At 53.5% G+C, this 21405-nt stretch overlaps 1 protein-coding gene across 4 annotated transcripts in view; it reads left to right on the forward strand.

The window, feature by feature from the left end:
• CLIP2 (CAP-Gly domain containing linker protein 2) overlaps window positions 1-21405 on the forward strand; it is a 112881-nt gene that overhangs the window by 57141 nt on the left and 34335 nt on the right. For 3 of the 4 annotated variants that reach the window (XM_073215189.1, XM_073215191.1, XM_037003004.2), the window contains exons 4-13: window positions 572-696; window positions 2243-2456; window positions 3100-3297; window positions 4225-4328; window positions 6125-6185; window positions 12066-12170; window positions 13773-14708; window positions 16858-16915; window positions 19229-19312; window positions 20235-20391. In XM_073215189.1, coding sequence (XP_073071290.1) covers window positions 572-696; window positions 2243-2456; window positions 3100-3297; window positions 4225-4328; window positions 6125-6185; window positions 12066-12170; window positions 13773-14708; window positions 16858-16915; window positions 19229-19312; window positions 20235-20391 — 2042 coding nt within the window. The remainder of the gene's footprint in view (window positions 1-571; window positions 697-2242; window positions 2457-3099; window positions 3298-4224; window positions 4329-6124; window positions 6186-12065; window positions 12171-13772; window positions 14709-16857; window positions 16916-19228; window positions 19313-20234; window positions 20392-21405) is intronic. The other variant, XM_073215190.1, reaches the window with a different exon arrangement.

Below are 21405 nucleotides of genomic sequence, written 5' to 3' on the forward strand. Positions count from 1 at the left end.
GACTGTCTTGAGTTTTTTAAATTGTGGCAAAATATACATTAAAATTTATCTTCTTAAACATTTTTAAGTGCACAGTTCAGTAGTGTTTATTCTGTGCAACAGATCTGCAGATCTTTTTCCATCTTGCAACACTGAAACTCTGTTTCTCTTAAACAATAATGCCATATTTTCCCCCTCCCCTCCAGCACCTGGTAACCACCATTCAAACCATTTTTAAGGATAACATTTACTGAGACTTTAGTATGTGCCAGATACTGCATACATACATAATGCTTAACCCTCACAAAATTCTTTTTATTGACGAAGCTCAGAGAGGTTAGGTAACTTGCCCAAACTCACACAGCTTGCAAGTGGCAGTTTGAATGCAAGTCTGTCTGTCTATCTTGAAAGGTCTTGGATGGGAGAGCCCTGGTTATACCCATATCCCTCCTGGCTGCCCTTGGGCCTCTCCCTCCCTTCCCTCTCCTCTCCCCATTCCCTGCATACTAAAAGGGAGGGATGGGATGAGCCTGGGCTCCTGGGATGGGTGTCCACTGTATCCTCTGGACCTGGTGTCTCTGTGTGCCAACAGGTTGGTGGGACAAAGACTGGCGTGGTGCGGTACGTGGGGGAGACAGACTTTGCCAAGGGCGAGTGGTGTGGTGTGGAGCTGGACGAGCCCCTTGGGAAGAATGATGGGGCGGTGGCGGGCACCAGGTATGGTGGGCTTCCCCCAGGGAGTGGGAGGGGGCTCCTCTTCACCTGGGATGGGTGCAGGGGATGGGGATGGGGAACCTGCAGAAGCCAGTGTCGAGCACCTGGAGGACTGTGCCAGACCCTACAGAGTAGATGTGTCTTCTCCCTGCTGTCCCAGCAGCCCACTGAGGCAGGTGGTGGGAATATCATCTCCATTTTACAGATGAGTTTACAGATGAGAGAATAGAGGCCAGAGAGGTCATTGCTCAGGGTCACACAGAGAGTCATGGGTAAGCACTAGGGAAGTTATCTGTCCTTGTGTCCCTTCTCCATGTCACGTGTGGCTAAGTCAGGTGGGAGCCCTGAAAAAGGAGCTTCCCCTGGGTGGCACAGGAAGTAAGCAGGCTGTGCCTGGTCTTCTACAGCCAAGTCGTAACTGGCTTCCAGGTTTCATGCTGTCTCTGATTAAAGGGAGGAATGCTGGGTTGAGAGTGTCTAAGGCTGTGTTCTGCTCACTGGGGACAGGAGTGTGATGCGATGGGTGAACAAGTGTCTGTGAGGGACGCGGGTCAGAGGCAAGGGGGCCTGAGTGCCTGCGTGGCTGTCCCTAGGCTAGATTCTGGCTCAGGTGAGGCTGTAACAGCTCTGAACAGAAGTGGTCATGGCAGTACAGGCCAAGCAACCAGCAGAAGAGCCAGACTTGAACAGGGCCCCGAAGGAAAGTAGCGTTTGCTTTCCGGAATAGGCTTGAGGAGAGTCTGCTAGCCAGGGGGCAGTCCTGGCAAAGTCTTGAATGCTGGAAGGGGCGAGGTGGAGTGGCAGTTTCAGTGTGAGTCAGAAGCAACAGGAGTAGCTCCTTTGGTCCAGCATGGAATCCGTGACCAGATGGGTTTGTGAGCAGACCATCCAGAGTTGCCATGACAACACTTTGCCTTCCTGTTTTCAAGATGGATGTTTTTCTCAACTTACTCTTGCTATCAGAATTCAGGCAGGTAGGGTAGCAGCCCCTCACCCCCAGCCCCCAAGGTCTCTCCCTGAGGCTTTTGCTTTTCCATGCGGGAGCTCCGTGGCAGAGAGCCTTGGGTCTGGGGGTGCCCGGGACAGGCATGGGAGTGGGGCTGCAGATATGGCTGGAGCCTCTGATTGGTGGGTGTGAGCCAAGTCTAGCAGATCGAGGTCCAGTCCCAGCTTTGCCACTGGGAAAGCTGTGTAACCAGGCAAGTTACATAACCTCTCAGAGCCTAATCTCCTCATCTGTGAAATGTAAATAACAATAGAGTGGTTGGGGATTGAAATGAGCACTCATGGAAAAGGACTGGCACAGATCAGGTACTCGGTAACTGTTATTCCCTCCCCTTCTCCCTAAAAATTTTGCCCAAGGCTGCAGAGACTCTCAGGCCCTACTCACCTCTGTTCCCTTTCTGGGAGTCCCATCTGTTGGTATTGGGGTATGGGTGATGGCTCCCCGAAGATGAGCCTGTCTGCTGGGCTCTGAAGAGGTGGGGGAGGCGGGGGAAGCTCAGGCTGCGGGGCTGTGACCGCAGCGTGGTCTCTCCTGCCTCCACAGGTACTTCCAGTGCCCACCCAAGTTCGGTCTCTTTGCACCCATCCACAAGGTAATCCGCATCGGCTTCCCATCCACCAGCCCGGCCAAGGCCAAGAAGACCAAGCGCATGGCCATGGGTGTCTCGGCGCTGACCCACAGTCCCAGCAGTTCCTCCATCAGCTCTGTCAGCTCTGTGGCCTCCTCGGTGGGGGGCCGGCCCAGCCGCAGTGGCCTGGTGAGGGTGGGACTGAGGAGGGGTGCCCTGGTGTGTGCATGTGTTGGGTGGGTGGTGGGGACAGAAGGATCCAGGTGTCCCAGTCTGCTCTGGCTTGCTGTTTCCAGGCATCCATTAATTTGGGGGTTTTTGAACAAAGCACATGTCTTTTAATAGGGAATATTGGTCCATTTATGTTTATTGTTTTTTTATATTACTAATTTGTCAGCAGCTTAAGCCCTACCCTGGGAGTTAAGGAGGGTCATACAGATGCAGGGCAGGCAATATAGGTACAGGGTAGGGGGTCCAGAAAGGCTGCCACAGCCACCCTGGGTAAGAGGGAAGGTGAGGCAGCCCTGTAGGCCCAGGACCTTCTGTGCAACTCAGTCTAGGATGGGAAGTTTCCCCTGGTCCAGGAGAAGGTGGCCCAGATAAGGGAGCCCTGGGCACTGTGACTATCAGGGGCTCTGACTCCTGGGCGGGGGTAATTTCCCTGAATCTCAAACATTACAATTGCCCCTGTGCAGCGTCTCAGGCTCGGGCAGGGGAGAGGCAGGTCCCTGGGTGTTGAGACACTTGGGCTCTGCACCTGCTGGGTAGCCGTGGGTTATCTGGATGGTGCTGCAGATCCCTGAGGCCTGCCTGCACCCACACCTTCCTGCAGCTCACGGAGACCTCTTCACGCTATGCCCGCAAGATATCAGGCACAACTGCCTTGCAAGAGGCGCTGAAAGAGAAGCAGCAGCACATTGAGCAGTTGCTGGCCGAGCGGGACCTAGAGCGGGCCGAGGTGGCCAAGGCCACGAGCCACATCTGCGAGGTGGAGAAAGAGATCGCCCTGCTCAAGGCACAGCATGAGCAGGTGGGTGGGCACACAGGGCAGCATGGATGCCCAGAGGGCCCCAGCGGCCTCCACAGGCCAGGCTTGTAGGTCACCTACGCTCAGAGAGAACATGGGGTGTGCAGAGAATCCTAAGATGTTCATCACCGACACTCCTCCTCCTTTCCAGAGATAGCCCTCAGGTGCCTGGCGAATTCCCTCCTGATGGACCCGGAACCTGGATACATGAACACATGGGTCCTGCTTGCTCCTACTTACTAGAGTGCGAGCATTTTCTAGGTCATGGAAAATTCTTCCTCGTTTTAGCGGCTGTGTTGCCATCCCTCACGGGCTGTGTCCATGGAGACACAGCCAGCCCCCTGCTGTGTTACTCACTTTTTCTAAATAATGCTCATGGACACAGTTTTTGTATACAGCTATCCACATTTCACACTGCCTTTCAGGCAGGTTCACGGGTTGGGTGTCAGGGCAGGAAGCCCTCACCCATGGTCTGGCTCCTGCCGCTCACATGGCTGTCTTCCCTGATGTTTGTCTCGCACGTGAGAGTTCCCACCTGGGCCCATTCCCCGCTTGGAGCCCGGCTCCACCTTCCCTCAGGTGCTGGAATTATTAAGGCCAAGCTCACATGTGTGCCATGACAGAGGGCCTCATCAGACTACAGGTCTTAGGTCCTTAGGAGTTGAGGGATATGGCAGATAGTGGGTGCCAGGTATCGGGGACTGGTGGACCTAAGATTCCCACTGGGTGAGGCCAGCCTATGCTCCTGGCATTCAGCTGGGCCTTCCTTCCACCCATCTAGGCCTACAGAGCTGGCATGCCCAGATAGGGCTTGCAGGGGAGTGGGTTCTGGCTCCTTGCACCACCCTGCCTCTCTCCCACCCCTCCCCAACCTGGACCCTGGTCCCCAGGTGGAGGCTGACTTTGTCCTGGCCCTTGTTCGGGGCCCAGTATGTTGCAGAAGCAGAGGAGAAGCTGCAGCGGGCCCGGCTGCTTGTGGATAGCGTGCGGAAAGAGAAGGTGGATCTGTCCAACCAGCTGGAGGAGGAGAGAAGGTATGTCCTGGGAGGACATTTTCTGAGTCTCATTAGTGATGACCACGACGAGCACAGCTTCAGGACCAGCAGGCGCAGGTCCAACTCCTGCCTCCCCCATGTGCTGGCTGTGTCACCTGGACTTAGGGACATGAGCTTTGTGGGCCTCATACTTCTCACCTGCAAAGTGGGGTGATGATGCCCAACACTGTAGGCTCTTGGGAGGACTTACAGGATAACCCAGGCTAAACAGCCAGCCTGGTGCTGAGCACGTGGGACATGCCACTTCTGCCCGCTGCTTTCCTTCCTTCCTGCAAGGGGTTCACCGTTCTTGTCCCACCCAGCTCGTGCAGTAGTATCTCATGAGAATACCCAAGGTAGGGGGTCCCCTCTCATGCCAGGTAGTCCCAGGGAGACATGCACAATGTGAGTGCCCATGGACCAGGTGTGTCCACGGAGCATGCCCTCTGGGTCTCCTGTGAGGTTCCAGCTCTGTCCTAAAGTTTCGTTCCCATTTCATGGGTATGGAAACTGAGGTTCATAGAAGAAGCAGCAAAAAAACACCTGAAGCACCTTGCGTCTTGGTGTCGGCTCTCATGCTGAGTAGTTTACCTGCATTGTCTCTGGAGCATACAATAAGGCTGGAGACAGGTATTACCCCCATGCTACAGACGAGAAAACTGAGGCTTAGAGCAGGGGAGGGGCTTGGTGGTAGTGATGCTGGTTCTTTCTGCTCTGCCCTGGTGGCTAGTGGGGACTGTGGTTCCCTCTGTGAGGGGACCCTGGCCTTCCTTGGTCCTGGGTCACCCGGTGGGATGCAGAGCTGATGGGACAGTTTCCCTTGGCCCAGGAACCTCTCTCTATCTGTGAGCTGCTACACGGATTGCTGCGGCTCCCTCCCTCCCCCATGCAGCAGGCAGCCCCCATCCTCAGCCCCATCTTGGGTCTGTTTTGGGCTTTCACAGGCTGTTGTTACCACCGTCTGACTCAGGGAGAGGAAGGCTTATTTGTGTTTGCCTGAGACAGTCTCATTAGGGCCCACACATCTGGTTCCCATGGCGACACCCCTGATGCTGACAGACAAAAACAGATCTTTAAGACTGTGGGGGTTGCTTTCCAGAAGGGGCTGGGTGCAGGTCCCAGCATTGCCCTGACATACTGGGTGACCTTGCGCAGGTCACTTACCTTTTCTGGGCCTCAGTTTCCTCGTCTGTATGCTGGGAGGTTTCAGGAGACCTCAGTAAGACCAGCTTTGTGAGCTGTCATGTGCCTGGCTCTCCTCTATGTGCTGTCTTGACACATGGGTGGGTGAATATGTCTCACTGCAGCAGGGCATTGGGGGCCCTCCACACAGGGAGCAGCCCAAGGGGTGGGGATGGGGGTTCTGGCCCCAGATTTTGAGGGGAGGGGATGAGAGCAGGGTCAGCAGGGAGGAAGTCCACCCTCCTTCCTTCCCTCCCTGAAGACTGTTGCATGTGACAGTGTCTGTTCCCTGCAGTGATGACAGCGGGACTGCCACTAGCATCACTGCTTCCATTTACATCCACTCTGTCATTTGTCCCACAACCACCCGAGGCAGGAAGGATGCTTCATGAAACACTCCCATTCTGGAGATATTGGTGGTCTCTGCATAGAGCACAGGTCCAGAGTTGGGGAGCTGGAGGTTTCCAGGAGGCTCTGCTCCCATCAGTCACGGGACCCTAGGACAGTGCCTTCTGTGTGGTCTGAGCGTGGGCTCTGGGCCCCTCTCAGCCGTGGCTGACATGGGGAAGCCTATCACTCTGGGTTCAGCTGCTCAGCCCCCTCTCCCCCTGCAGGAAGGTGGAGGACTTGCAGTTCCGAGTGGAGGAGGAGTCCATCACCAAGGGAGACCTAGAGGTAAAGGTCAAAGCCCCAGCACCTTGCACCCATCCTCCCACCCTGACACATACACCCCACCCTCAGCTGGCTTGGCACCCCAGGCCCAGCCCTTGCAGGGCAAACAGCTGTAAGGTCCAGGCTGCAACTTTGGTCCCCTGGGAGGAGTCTGTGGGGATTGCAAGGGAGAAATAGGGAAGGGTGGTAAGGTCAGACCCTAGGAGAGGGTGAGGGGTGGGTCAGGAGACACTCTGGTGTCAGAGGTGGGAATGGCTTAGCTCCAGGAGCCCAGAGGGGCCATGCTTCTTGTGATGGCAGCTGGGTGGGATGCACCAAGGGTATCCCTAGGGCTGGGCCTGAGGACACAGTGGCTGGATACCCCTGTCCCTTCTTTGCTGGCAGTAACCCTAAAGGTGTCCCTGGGGTCCTTTGTTCATCTTGGATTCCAGGTAAAATTGTGGCTGGCAGTACCTTGGTGTTGAGTCACAGAACTGGAAGAGGGAAAACAGGCTCAGAAAGGCAAAGGGACCCACACAGTCACGGGGCACGGCAGCTGTACGGGGGCAGGACCTGGGATCCTGACTGCTGTGGCCGGCCGGTTGGAGGGCCTTCTCAGTCACACCTGGACAGGTGGACTGGGCACAGGTGGACCTTTCGTTCTGTCCACCCCACCCTTTCTGAGCTGAGGGAGGGGGGTGCACGCATCGATAAGTAAAGCACCTCCAACCTGCCCCCAGCCCTCCAGGGAACTGCAGGTACCACAGGGCCCATGAAGCCACAGTTGAGTGGCAGGAATGCCTCCCTGCTCCCTGGGCAGTGACGAGGGACAAGGGCTCCTGAGCTGTCAGATGGGGCAGGGGACAGGGTTCAGTCCTTTTCCACATGCTGGCTCAGCACTGCCTGGCCTTGGGCGGCCTCTTCCCTTTCCTGGCCTCAGTTTGCTCATCTGTAAAACGAGGAGGTTGACTCGGTCAGTGATTGTCCGACTTGAGAACTTATCACCTAGAGGCCTTGTTCACACACACAGTGTTGATGCTGGGCCTGGCCACAGAGCAGCTGTCAGCAGGGCTGGGTGGAACCTGAGAATCTGCATTTTAACAAGTTCCCAGGTGATGCTGGTCTAGACAGCACACTTGGGGAGTCATTGCACTCAATCATCACTGAGCTCAGATCGGAAATTACCGTTTCTGATTTTGTGAAAGAGCCTCATTAAGAGCCCATGACTTCAGTGCCCAGCAAATCTGTGGTTGTCCTGTCCCCGGACAACCCTGGCTCGGGGAGGGACATGTGCAGTCTGTGTGGAGTCACTGCCAGCTGCCCCTGTTGGAGCAGGTGTGGCTGCCTGAGCTTCAAGGACAGATGTCAGGCCATAACCCAGCGTTGGAGCCCCAGCTCAGCCTCAGGATGCTCTACTGTATGTTTCCGGTCACGCGGTTGCTTTTGGCTGGCTTCCCACTGGGTGGCTGTCCTCCTTCAGGGTTTGGGGTGGACTTCGGCAAAAAGCGCCTGCGGTTGCAAGGAATAAAGACTTCTGCCAAGTCCAGTCACGGGCTTACTGAGAGGCTGCAGGGAAATCGCACAGGCAGTTCAGGGAACCAGAGCGAGAATGGCATCAGGAACCATGCCTGCTCTCTGCTCTGCTCAGGGACCACCTCTCCTCCTGACTTGTGGTCAGGCTGCACATCTGTTTGTCTCTCTTACTGTATCTACTGGGCTCTTTGCACAGTTGCTCCATTCTGTTCCCCACCCCCCTCCTGGCCCCATCCAGGCTCAGGCACCCACCATCTATCTGCTGTCTGTCCTCTGGACAGAGTCTGATTGGTCCAGTGGGCTGGCTGGCTTTGGGTCACGTGTCCTCCCAAGATCCAATCAGCCAGCTGGGAGCAACAGTGACAGATGCCTAAATCCGTCCTAGGGCAGTAGAGTCCTGTTGCTCCGTTTTATTGTGACCATATTCATGGCAACCAGAAGGCAAATTGACCCAAGGTACCACTCATCCCTGCCTATCTTAAAAGTTAAAAATAAAACCCAGACCGCCTCCTTGAGCTCCTGGTCCCCCTCCAGTTATGTGGTCCCATCTCCCCACTTGTTCCCCTCCCAGCCTCCCTGCCGCTCTGCTTGGGGTGCCCATTCCAAGACTTAGACTCCTTCCTGACCACTGAGTGTCAGCCTGTCTGAGGGCTACATCTCGGCCCATTTGCTTCTCGGTTTGCCGTCCCTCTGAGAGCTTCCAGACTGTTAGTTATCACATGCCCTTTATTAGCCCGTGATACCCTCTGTTCCCCACCCTGCCCTCAGACCTGAGCTCCCCACTAGCAGCCCATAGGTCATCTCCACCTGGAGGAGCATATGACAGGCCCCTGTAAATTACAATGGCTTACAGCAATACAAATTTATTCTCTTCCAGTTCTGGAAGCCAGAGGTCTGAAATCAAGGTGTCAGCAGGGTTGGTTTCCCTGGGAGTCTCTGGGGCCGAATCTATCCCGTGCGTCTCTCCCAGCTGGGGCAGGATGGCTGGCCACCCTGGTGCTCCTTGGTCTGGAGCTGTATCAATCCTCTGTTGTCACATGGCCTTCCCTGCATGTTCTGTCTCTGACACAACCTTTTTACAAGGACACCAGTCATGGGATTAACGGGCCCGCCTTATGCAAAGACCCTCTTCCAAACAGAGCCACATTCTGAGGTTCCAGGTGAATATGAGATCAGGGGATTCTGTTCAACCTAGTACAGCCTCCCAAATGTGACCTGTCCAAAACAGACCTCTCAGCTTGTGGCTGCTCCCCAACACTGCCCCTCCCCTCCATCCTATGCACCTCTGTAATCAGCCCCACAGCCCACACAGATGTTCATGTCCATAACAAACTCATCAAACTTTCCCTCATCCCTCCATCGGAAATCCTCTTGACCCTGCCTCCACAATCATGTTCATCCCCATGGCCACCTTCCCAGGCCAGGCCTCAGCAGCAGCTTCTGTGTGGCCCCCTGTGCTGTCTTATTCCTCCATGATCCTTCTCCACACTGAAGCCCAATAGCTTTGTAAAAAAACCTTTTTAAGTTTTTAATTGTGGGAAAATTTGAACCTACACATAAGTAGAGAGGAAGTAGAGAGACAAGCCCCATTTGCCTGTCACCTAGCTTCAGCCATTACCAGCTCATGGCCAATCTTGTTTCAGCACTTCCCCCATCCCCAACCGCTCCCCTGTAATTGTGAAGCAAACTGCAGACATCATGGGTCAAATCTCTTAAACTCAGGTCCTGCCTCTTCCCTGCTCACACATCTAGAACTACCACCCTGGATAAGCTCAGGCTCTGTAGAGTGGCCCAGAGCGGACCCGGAACACCTCCCTGCACACTTCTCCTCCAGTCATGTGGGGCTCCTCTCTGCTCCTGGGACATCCCAGCTCTGCCTGCCTCTGAGCTTCCTTGGTCAGCTAGCTGGTTCCTCCTCCTTCACGCCTCACCTTAAATCGTGTCTCTGAGGGAGGCCTTCACTGCCTCTTGGATTTAACCTCCAGCCCACCTGCCCCCATGTGTGCCATTCCTAGCCAACATCACAGTCTGAAGTTGCCCCCAATAGCCATTTATTGTTTGCTCCCCTCCCTGGAATGTCAGCCCCTTGGGGATGAGGACCCTGTCTGTCTTGTTCACCTTTGTGTCCGCAGTGCCAGGACAGGGCAGGAGGTGCTCCTCCAGGAGTGGGAAGCCCGCATCACAGGCCGGGGACAGGTAGTGTGGCTCCTGGGTGGGTGTTAGCCGCGTTGCATTGTGAAGACACATGGGCTGCCTCTGGTGTCACACAAGTAGGGAGGTCAGGTAGCCACTTTAGACTTGATAGCATTGGGGTTTTGTTGTTACTTAATCATCCAGAGTTTTGTGTTATTCTGTTAGTTAAACAGTGCCTCAGTGTTATTTGTATTTGAATACAGAGAGCCGGCTTTATGAACTCAGGATCAACCATTTGTTGATGTGTGCAAGGGAGGCCTGAAGGGACATCAGGAGGGTACCCTGTGCCTCTGACCTGCGGAAGCCCCTAGTGAAGTTGGGGAAACTGCTCCCCCAATTAATTAATGATACCAATTATCTGAGCCGTGTCCCCAGGCGGTGGCCCTGTGCTTAGCCAAGGAGTAGACACAGTGTCTGTGAGGAAAGGGAAAGAGCTACAGGCCACAGGCTTGACAGAGCTTCCAGGATGTGAATGGGGTCAGGGGAGCCAGGGGTCTCCCACTTCAGGAGCCCCCATCATTGCTCTGGAAACCCCTACCTCCCCTCCTTGGAGTCAGGCTAGTTCAGGGGCAAAGGACCTGAGTTTCAGGCCTAGTGCTACCCAAAGTTGCTGCATGATTCAAGCCTGAGGCTTTGTCCATGGAGGAGCTGTGCTCCCGTGAGGCAAGCAGTTATCTGAGCCGTGTCCCCAGGTGGTGGCCCTGTGCTTAGCCAGGGAGTAGACACAGTGTCTGTGAGGAAAGGGAAAGAGCTACAGGCCACAGGCTTGACAGAGCTTCCAGGATGTGAATGGGGTCAGGGGAGCCAGGGGTCTCCCACTTCAGGAGCCCCCATCATTGCTCTGGAAACCCCTACCTCCCCTCCTTGGAGTCAGGCTAGTTCAGGGGCAAAGGACCTGAGTTTCAGGCCTAGTGCTATCCAAAGTTGCTGCATGATTCAAGCCTGAGGCTTTGTCCATGGAGGAGCTGTGCTCCCGTGAGGCAAGCAGTTATCTGAGCCGTGTCCCCAGGTGGTGGCCCTGTGCTTAGCCAGGGAGTAGACACAGTGTCTGTGAGGAAAGGGAAAGAGCATGGTGGCCCCCACTCCTCACGCCCAGAGAGGAAGGCCAAATTGCCCACCCACCTACAATCTAACCTTTATGGCTCTTTCCCACCAAGCTCCTATTGCGGGGCTGCTCCCTAGCACCACAGGATGCTGCCCTCTTGAGAGTGAGAGAACCTTTCTAGTTGCTCCTTCAGGAACATTCACAGAAATAAGATCATAGGCTAAAGGACATAAACACCTGCCCAGTTCTTTCTGAACTGCAGGAGCATTTCTCTGACAGGCTTACCCTGCCACCGTCACCCTTGTTAGCGCTGGGGCAGGGTGGGTGCTCCTGTCTCACACGTGCCGTGGGCCTCAGTCTGCCCCTTCAGGACTGCCACGTGGATTTGCTTTCAGCTCGTTTCTCCTGGGTGGGGACAGGACCGCAGGAGGCCGAGGAGGCTCCTCTGGTGCTCCCCACGAGGAACATGGTCTCCAGTCCTCAGCAACCTGCTGTCCTCACCAAGCCATTACAGGAACCCAAATGCCAGTCCAGATGCCCTTAGAACCACGGGCTCTGTTAGCCAGTGAAGTGGGTGTTGTGAAGCTGGGACAAAAGTGTCCTTGTGCTCCTGTGGGCCTGGGGCAGGGCGGTGGGAGGCACAGCTGGGCCTTTACCAAGGAGGCCAGGCCGGGAGAATAGTGATGCTGCGGGCCTGGTTTTGAAAACCTTCTGCTCAGTCGGTTTTTCCTCGTTTAGCACAGGCCTGGGAGCCAGGAATCCTGGGCGCACACACTCATCCATCCATCCTGGGGGTGTCCTAAGTGCAGATCCTGTACTCAAAATGAGAAACAGCCCAAAGGCTCCCTGATAGGTAGCAGGGCCCCCTGAGGGTGACAGAAGGGATCCAGATGCCCTTTGTCACCCTCTCCCGTCCCAGCAAACCCAGCCAGGACCCAGCGTTGGCGGCAGGCCCAGCCCGCCCCACTCCAGGGCCTCCTCTTTCCTGAGCCACCTCTTTTCCTGGACCTGCTCTCCTGTCTTGTTCACGGAAGATGACGCCGCCTCTCTCTCTCCCTCTCTCTCTCTCTCCGGCTTCCTCCTCCCTGTGCCCCTCTCCCCCGCCCCCACCTCCCACCGCCCGGGCGCACCAGACCCAGACGCAGCTGGAGCACGCGCGCATTGGCGAGCTGGAGCAGAGCCTGCTACTGGAGAAGGCGCAGGCCGAGCGGCTGCTCCGAGAATTAGCCGACAACAGGGTAACACGCTGCCGCCGCCCGCCGCCGCCTTGGCCCCTCCACGCCCCTTCGGCTTCTCTGTCCTATTATTTTCTGCCTTTGGCTGCCCTCCTCATTGTTTTCTCCTTTGGTGCCCCTTCCAGGAGGGAGGTCGCGGGTTAGGGACGTGCTTAGGCCTCACTGCCACATGGTACTTGCTGAGGGGAGGGGTCTTCACTGGCCAGCTCATGGTCCCACTGGTTGGGAATGTCCTGTGAGACCCTCCCCTTCCTCCCTCCCCACCCATTGCCTTGATGGGCTTTGTCATGGCCAGAAATCGGAAGCCTCTTGGGCACATTCTGCCCCAGATGTGGGCAGGCATGGGGACAGCCTGTCCATGCCTGCCTTCTCCCCAGGCTGGGAAGTCAGGGACCACAGACCCAGGTCTCTCTAGCCCAGGGGGTCTTAAATGTGGTGGTAGGAGGGGCCAGCCTGAAGGACATGGGGCTCTGTGTCACCCTAGGGTCAGGCTATTAAGATACAGTGGGTCAGGGCATGGGTCATAGGCCGGGGAAGCTCTGCTCTGGGGTGAGGTGGGAGTAAACCAGAACCTGGTTCTGAGTCCAGGCTCTGCGCCCAGCTGACCCCTTCATGTGCCAGGGCAGGCCCCCTGTGCAGGCACATACATCCAAACAGCTGCCCAGCCCTGCCCAGCACATAGCCCAGCTGTAGTTGTCTTGGCAAAGCAGCTAAACAGCCAGCAAGCAGTGATTGGGAAAAACCACCACAAACACATGTGGCTGGGAGGCGGGCAGCTGTCAGTTTCTGTAGGTCGGACTTAGCCCATGAGCGAATGGTGCATGCTCTGGCATCTGGGTCCCTTTGCATGCACTGGCCATTGCTGGGTGGCAGGGGTATGTTGTGCAGTACACATGTGTGCATGAAGGCTGCTTGCAGAAACTGATCGAGTGGCGGTACACAGGTGTTAGCCCTCCACATGGGCATCTTGGGCTAGGGTTCAACCTGATTACAAAAACAAAAACAGGTTTACTGAACTCTAAAGGTCACTTTCAGAAACAAAATTTTTTAAGCTTGTAAAAGATTTAAAACTTTTAAATATATTGCTTCCAAATCTATGGCCATTGACATGGTCAGGATGGGGTTTTAGAGGATGAAGCTTCTGATCTCATGGTTTTCCAACAGAAGGTGGGTCTGGGAGCACAAATTTTGTTCTGCTTTAGGTACTAAACTCTTCCTTGTCCACACCCTCCAAACGGCCCCTGTGACTTAACCCCTCTGTCTTGGGACCTTCCAGAAGCAGGACAATGCAAAATTCCCTGTCATCTCTGCTCTTTAAAAATAATATGAACCTAGAGAAAGCCATAACAGCTGGTTTGTCCAAGCCACCTTGGGCAGCAGGGAAAGCTGACTCCTTGAATCACTGGGGTACAAGCCAGGGAAGTCTTCCTGGAGGCGGTGGCCAGGAAGGCCACAGACAACCGGCACTCAGGTGGAGGTGGGCACCCTTCCCTTCCTGTGGCCTTCCCCCACTGGGGCTGGGGCCCTTGAGTCGGGAGGCCCCACCTTGCCCCTGTTGAGTCCTCAGACAGCTCACTGACCCTAGCCTCCCTCTCTCCCTGGTAGCTGACCACAGTGGCTGAGAAGTCACGGGTGCTGCAGCTGGAGGAGGAGCTGACCCTGCGGCGCGGCGAGATCGAGGAGCTGCAGCAGTGCTTGCTGCACTCAGGCCCGCCGCCCGCCGACCACCCCGAGGCTGCTGAGACGCTGCGGCTGCGGGAGCGGCTGCTGTCGGCCAGCAAGGAGCACCAGAGGGAGAGCGGGGTGCTGCGGGACAAGTACGAGAAGGCCCTGAGGGCCTACCAGGCCGAGGTGGAGAAGCTCCGGGTGGCCAATCAGAAGTATGAGCAGGAGGTGGTGGACCTCAAGGCCAAGGTCCAGCAGGCCACCAGCGAGAACATGGGGCTCATGGACAACTGGAAGTCCAAGCTGGACTCACTGGCCTCAGACCACCAGAAGTCCCTGGAGGACCTCAAGGCCACCCTGAACTCAGGCCCGGGTGCTCAGCAGAAGGAGATCGGGGAGCTGAAGGCCGTGATGGAGGGCATCAAGATGGAGCACCAGCTGGAGCTGGGCAACCTGCGGGCCAAGCACGACATCGAGACAGCTATGCACGTGAAGGAGAAGGAGGGCCTGCGGCAGAAGCTGCAAGAGGCCCAGGATGAGCTGGTCGGGCTGCAGCAGCACTGGCGGGCCCAGCTGGAGGTGCAGGCCGGCCAGCACCGGCTGGAGCTGCAGGAGGCCCAGGACCAGTGCCGCGATGCTGAGCTGCGGGTGCACGAGCTGGAGAAGCTGGACGTGGAGTACCGGGGGCAGGCACAGGCCATCGAGTTCCTCAAGGAGCAGATTTCCCTGGCTGAGAGGAAGATGCTGGATTACGAGGTGCTGCAGCGGTCGGAAGCCCAGAGCAAGCAGGAGGCTGAGAGGCTGGGGGAGAAGCTTCTGGTCACCGAAAACAGACTCCAGGCTCTCGAGTCCCTGTGCTCGTCTCAGCACACTGATGTAGGTGGCCACCCCTGCTTCTGGGCTGGGGTAGGGGGACCCATGGGCTGCGTGTGAGGGTCCATCTATGAAGGGCCTGGTCATTTACTGGCTACTTTGTCCCAGCCTGGGGAGGCATTCTCTTTGTCCCCAGGTGCATGCCCAGGGGAGATCAGAGGGTACCTGGCTCAGAGGAGGAGCCCCTCATCCCTCCATCAGTCAAAAGGGCAACTGTGACTGGGGCCCCAAGGTGGTCTGATTGGACCTGGCTGGGACCCCACAGGCCAGGCTGCAGAGAAGAACACCTCGGCACTGAGAACGGGTTTCTCCTGCTCCCCAAGTCCCTGATTCACCCAGATGTCTTCCTGTGGAGGACAAGCCCCGTGCATTCCCAGGGGGCCTGTCTCCAGCACAAGCGCCTGGAGGTGGCTCCCTTTCTGCCAGTCCTAATGAGACTGAGCAACAGTCCAGCAGCCACTTCCTCAGAGTGTGGGGGTCCCCACAGTGGGCTCTGGAAGGCTAGAGGTGGGTGGCCAGAGAGGCTGCTCCCACTAGTACCGGTTTTGCCCCAAATCCGGACGTCTGAGGCCCTGCATAGTGTGGGCTGTGTCCACTCCAGCAGGGCCAGGAAGGGCCTTTGCATGGCTCCTGCCAGGCCACACACTGCCCCATCTCCCCCTAACTCCCACAGTTGATATTGGCTCCATAGATGAGCAAACTGAGCCTGTGAGATGAGTAACTTTCCCAGGTTTCTTGCTCACCGATGAGGGCATATCCAGCCTACTGCCGGAGGGCCGACAGGGCGCCCAGGATGACAGTGATCAGATCTTGCCTGAAGGGACACCCAGCAGCATAATCGTTGATTTCATACAAGCCCTGGGGCTTCTTCAGCCTGTGGTTCTCCTTGTACGTTTAAACCAGAATTTGGCCTTTGAGCAGTAAGTGTTCAGGAGTTCCAAGTGCTGGGTACCTTTTTTGTAAAAGGAGCTCTGCCTGCATCATACCTCGAGGTCCCCCTGCAGGGGCCTTCTCGCCCACTCCTCCCTGTTTTTAGCCAGTGCTCTGCCAGGACCCTGGGCAGAGGGAAGAGGAAGAGCCCCAGGTGAGCTTGTGTGCACATGGCCTGACTGGCTGTTCAGGGCAGGGGGTTAGGCCGGGACCCCTAGTCTCCCTGGACTCCCCTAGTCAGGGAGGTTTTTGATGGCTGTAGTTACACAGGACCACACACCCCTCAGTCACAGACCTTGGGCTGAGGATTGGGTGGTGACCTCAAGGATCCCATCTCTTGATTTCCATACATATGGGGCCTCCACCCAGATCCACATGCCTCCCAAATTCAGAATTTTAAGTCCAGGAACAGCTAGATTTTGGTCTCATGTAGAAAGTTTGGAAATATTAAAGAAATGTTTTAGTGTGTGTCTCATTTTGGGGGCTTGATCATAGCTAGCTGAGACTAAAATGGGGCTTGGGATGTATGAGCAGAAGTATGAGGGGCAGGCTGATGGAGGTGACTGCCTGTTAAGTGCTGTGCTGTCGTGATTGGATTCTGCAGTGTTCGATTCTGGCAAACTGCAGGCTCAGTGGACAGCCAGCTCGGGCAGGAGGCTGGGAATGTGTGCCAAAGAAGCAGTGAGGAGAACTGTTGATCTTCACCATGAGGATTTTTTTAACTTAATTGATCTTTTCTTCTTTGGCTTCTGGGTTTATTATTAAGATGTGTTGGAGAGAAAGGAAGTAGCGTTTATTGAAGTCCCTCTGGGAGCTGGCCCAGGGCATGCTCTGCATACACTGCCCCATAGCATCTGATACTTGTTCTGTGGATGGGAAACAGAGGCTGGGAGTCTTGCCTCTGGGTGATGGGGAAGCAGATACCCAGGACCAATCTCTGTAGGTGTCCCAGGAAAAGAGACATCTGTTTACTATAGTAGACATTTCAATGAAGGAAGGGGTAGGAGGCATTCACATGGAAGTTGCACAAACAGACTTTGGGGGTCCTGGGAGCAGTGAGGGGGATCCTCTGTTGTCAGGGAGGCCAAACTGAGGACATCTGTGCTCCCTGCCATCATATCAAGTCCCTGAAAGTCTCCTTCTGTAGGGGGAGCTGGGTTGGCGAGCTGTGGGGGGCAGAGGGAGAGGTTAGTGCCCCCACCTCACAGGACTTTTCTTTCAGATGATTGAGTCCAACGACATTTCAGGGGAGAAGGTCAAGATGCAGGAGACTGTGCAGGGTGAGTGGCTGCTGGGCTGGGCAGGACCCTGGGCTTTCGGGAAAGGCTGGTTGGTTCTGCCTTCATGCTGGGTAGCATGTGTTTTGCATCATCTGCCATTTGGTGAGAGACACCTACTGTGTGCATGAGCTACTCACCCACCCTGAGTGAGGAGGGTGGCTGTTCAGTTTGTTAAGTGCCAAGCATTGTGCTAAGTACTGTGTTAGTTATTTGGTTTTAACTTTATTTTTTAAGTAGGTATAAGCTTCAAATGGTTCAAAGAGCTTATAGCAAAGGATTCTCTCTTGCCGAAATTTCCTCCCTAAAGGCATAATGTTAGCCACCTTATCAGAGATGGTTTATACACATACAAGCACATGGGTAACACAGAGGTACCACATCTCCCACACAGTTCGGCCCCTTATTTTTTTCCATTTAATAATGTATCTTGGAGACTGTTCCTTATCACTACATTCTTTCACATGGTGCAGAAAATTCCACTGTTTGGAGCTACCATCGTGGATTTGGCCAGTTTCCTACTGATTGGATCACAGGTTGTTTCCAGTCTTTGGCTATTACAAACACTGCTGTGGTAAATTAACAACAAAATATTTCATCAAACTTTGTGATTTTTGCCAATCTGAACAGTAAAAGATGTTACCAGTGTAGCTTCAGCTTGCCCTTTTCTTATTGTGAATGAAGCTCCATTTACATTTCTACTTGTATCTTTTGCCCATTTTTTCTTGATCTTTTTGTTGATTTTTAGAAACTCTTTATATATGACATTGCAAACAATTCCCCCCCCTTTTTTTTTTCTTTTTTGCCTCTGACATTTCTTATGCTGGTGTTTATCTTGCAGATTTTGAAAACTCAATTTTCTTTGGCTTCTGGGTTTACTATTTTTTTAAATGTAGCCCATGGTTTCTTCTAGGACTTTTTTAGTTTCATTGTCTATGCTTAAAATCTCTGCTCCATCTTGAATTCATCCTTCTATAAGGTATTTTTTCCCAAGAGTATATTTACATTTTTTCCCAAAAGTATACCAGTACCATTTTTGAAAAACTCATTTCTCCATCTCCACTGATTTGAATTACTGATGTATCATCTTTAAATTCCCTTGCATAATTGACGCTTACTTCTGAGCTTTCTAGTCCATTTGAGTAACCTGTCTGTTCATTGGCTGGTTCTATAATGTTTCAATTATTCAACCTTTGTTTATATTTTAATTACTAGCAGAACTAGTCTTTCCTGCTCTGCTTATTCAAAATTCTCTCAGATATTTTTTTTTTCACATTGGGGCAAAATTAACATAACATAAAATTAACCATTTTAAAGTGAACCATTTGGTAACACTTAGTATATTCACAGTTTTATGCAGCCACCACCTCTGTCTAGTGCCAAAACATTTTCATCTCCCCAAAAGGAAACCCCATACCCATTCTCAGTCACTTCCCACTCTCCCCTCCCCAGCCAGCCACTGGCAACCATTAGTCTGCTTTCTGTTTATATGGATTTGCTGATTCTACACATTTTCATATAAAGAGCATCATCTAATAGGTGGCTTTTTCTGTGTGGCTTCTTTTACTTAGCATAATATAGTGAAGGTTCTTCCATGGTGTAGCAGTGTCAGTGTGTCATTCCTGTTTAAGGCTGAGTAATAGTCCATCACATGCACATGCCACATTTTGTTTATCCATCCACCTGTGGATGACATCTGAGCTGTTTCCACATCTTTTGGCTGCTGAAAATATGCATGTTTGTAGTGTGCATGTACAGGTACTTGTCGAGTGCATCTTTGGGGTTTTTTGAGGTGTATATCCAGGAGTGGAAATTGCTAGGTCACATGGCAATTCTATGTTTAACTTTCTGAAGTTTTTGCCCAGCTCTCGTTTCTTCTTGCTTATTTTTCCACATGATTTTAGAATCAGCTTTAATTTTCTACAAAAATTAAAATCTTGTTGGCATTATGTTATATTGATAGGTTACTTTTGGAAAGTTAGTATGTTTCCAGCACTGCCCACGCATTATCGTTTTTATGACTGTTCGGAGGCCGTCAGTACTGAATATACAAGACATTGTGACATGAGCACCTTTTTTATTATCCTAACTTCCCACTCAAGGAAGCTGACACTCTGAGATAAGTTGTCCAAGACTACACAATATTGCAGCCTTTTGTTCAGAGTGGGTTCCCCAGAGAGGGCTGGTGTGAGAAAGAATTTGGACCAATTTGGACCAATGAGCCCACGTGTAGCTCCGTTTTAGGGTTCCTGCAGGTTATCCCCTCGCCACTGACCTAGAACACTGATGGCCCTTTGTCTCTCCCTTCCCCTCCAGGCCTTCAGGACAAGCTGAACAAGAGGGACAAAGAGGTGACAGCCTTGATGTCCCAGACTGAGATGCTCAGGGCCCAAGTAAGTGGTAAGTCTCCCTTGCACAGGGCAGATGGGGGGCTTTCACTGGGGCCATGTGGCAGTCAGGTGTGGGGTGCACTGGCACCTGCGTAAGGGCACTCTCTCCATGCTGCCTTGAGGAGAGGCTGCTCTGGACTTCACCTGGGCTGCAGTGAGCAGGGAGCAGGAACCCATACATGCCCATCATATAATCGGGGCCCTGAGCTGGCTTCTTTCCCCAGAGCCAGTTCTGTGTTCCCTCAGCTCTGAAATTTCGTCACCAGTTCTGTCTCATCTTGAAGACTTTTTGGGTTTTCTAGGTCACTTTGACAGTGTATTGGCCCCCAGTCCCTAGAAGAAACACCAGGATTTCAGAACTGGAGGGACAGATGCTCGCAGCAGCAGAGAGCAAGACACAGGGGGAATGAGGGCAGAGGGGGAGCCTGGGGAGAGGCAGGGGTCTGGAACTTGGGACTTTGTGACAAACTGGCCCTGCTTCTTGTCCGCCAGAATGCCAGTGGTGGTGTCCATGAGACGACCCCCATCCTGGGAACCGGTTCCCACCCCCACTTCTCTCCAGTTCCCATCATGTTCACGTGGCATAATTGGTCCCGACAAAGGTCAGTTGGCCTCAAACTCCTTGGAGGCGAAGGTGAAGATTTAGCTTTTCCTTATCCAGGAGCAGTGTAGGCACAGGTCCCGCCTCGGGCAGGGTGGACTGCTTCCCCTGCCCCCTGGGCTGCTGTGCTGGGGGGCTCGGGTCTGCTGTTGTAGCTCTTCCCTCGGCCCCTGGCTGCCTGGTTCTGCAGGATGAGAGAGACGCGCTCCATGGAGTGTGTCACTATGACCCCTGGGAAAACAGGCTTCATGCCCAGGTTTGGCTCTCTGGTGGGACAGACTCCCATGGCCACCCTGCCCTCTCTTTGCTTTCCCTGCTGGCTGACCCTCAGCACTGGAGAGCAAGTGCAAGTCAGGAGAGAAGAAGGTGGACACCCTGCAGAAGGAGAAGCGGCACTTGGAGGCAGAGCTAGAGGCCGTGTCCCGGAAGACCCATGATGCCTCGGGCCAGCTGGTCCTCATCAGCCAGGAGCTGCTCAGGAAGGAGCGGTGAGTCAGCCGTGGGCTCTGTGGTCACGCTTGCTGGCTCTGCCCCTCACTTCACCTGACATTAGCCAGTCTTCCCCAGAGCAAGGGGGAAGGGCCACATCGTACAGGTGGTTGGCATGACCAATGATCGCCTAAGTGCTGATGAAGCCTCAGAATCCTTCTTAACACAAGAGAGTTTATAGGAAACTCCCAGGAGAGATTATAGGAAAGATTAGTGGTTCCCAAACTTCTTGGTCTCAGGGGGCCCTTTTAAAAGATTTTTATAAGAGTTTTTTAAAAAACTATTAAAAGTTATTGGGGATTTCCAAAGACCTTTTGTTTATTTATTCTCCACTTATATTGTAAATTAAAACTGAGAATTTTTAAATAGCTATTAAGCCATTAAAAAGTAATAATTGCATGTAACATAAATAATATGCTTTGGGGAGAAAGTGTTTTCTAAAACAAACATGGTTTAGTCGGAACAATGGCATTGCTTCACATTTTTGCAGATTTCTTGAGTGTTGGGCTTAGTAGCAGACAGCGGGATTCTCCTCTCTTCCTCTGCATTCAATTGTTGCAGCTTGTTATTTTGGTTGAAGGATAATATGAGAACGTGGCCTTACAGAAATATGTAGTTGGAAAAGAGAGGAATGCTTTAAAACCTTTTCAGATAATTATTAATATGCCATGCAGTCACAGGAAAATTCATTTTACATTCATGAGAAATGACTGTGAAAAGTTCTGTGATTATTATGAAAATAGTTTTGACCTGTGGACCCCCTGGAAGGGTTTTAGAGACCCCTGAGGGGTCCCCAGACCATATTTTGAGAACCTCTGGGTTACAGTTGATGACATGGTTTGTGTGACCTATATGAGGCTTTGAAAAAAAACAGGCTAGCATTTAAAAACTGGGAGATTTGCTATAAAATCCAGATTTCTCCAGATTCCCTTAAGAAATTGGAAGGTCTGACAACAGTAGGCTGACTTCCAGCCAGGCAACAAGCAGCTGTTGCTGGGGAACACCTGCCCCCT

Source organism: Manis javanica, chromosome 10 (assembly GCF_040802235.1).
Source record: "Manis javanica isolate MJ-LG chromosome 10, MJ_LKY, whole genome shotgun sequence".
Lineage (NCBI taxonomy): Eukaryota > Metazoa > Chordata > Mammalia > Pholidota > Manidae > Manis > Manis javanica.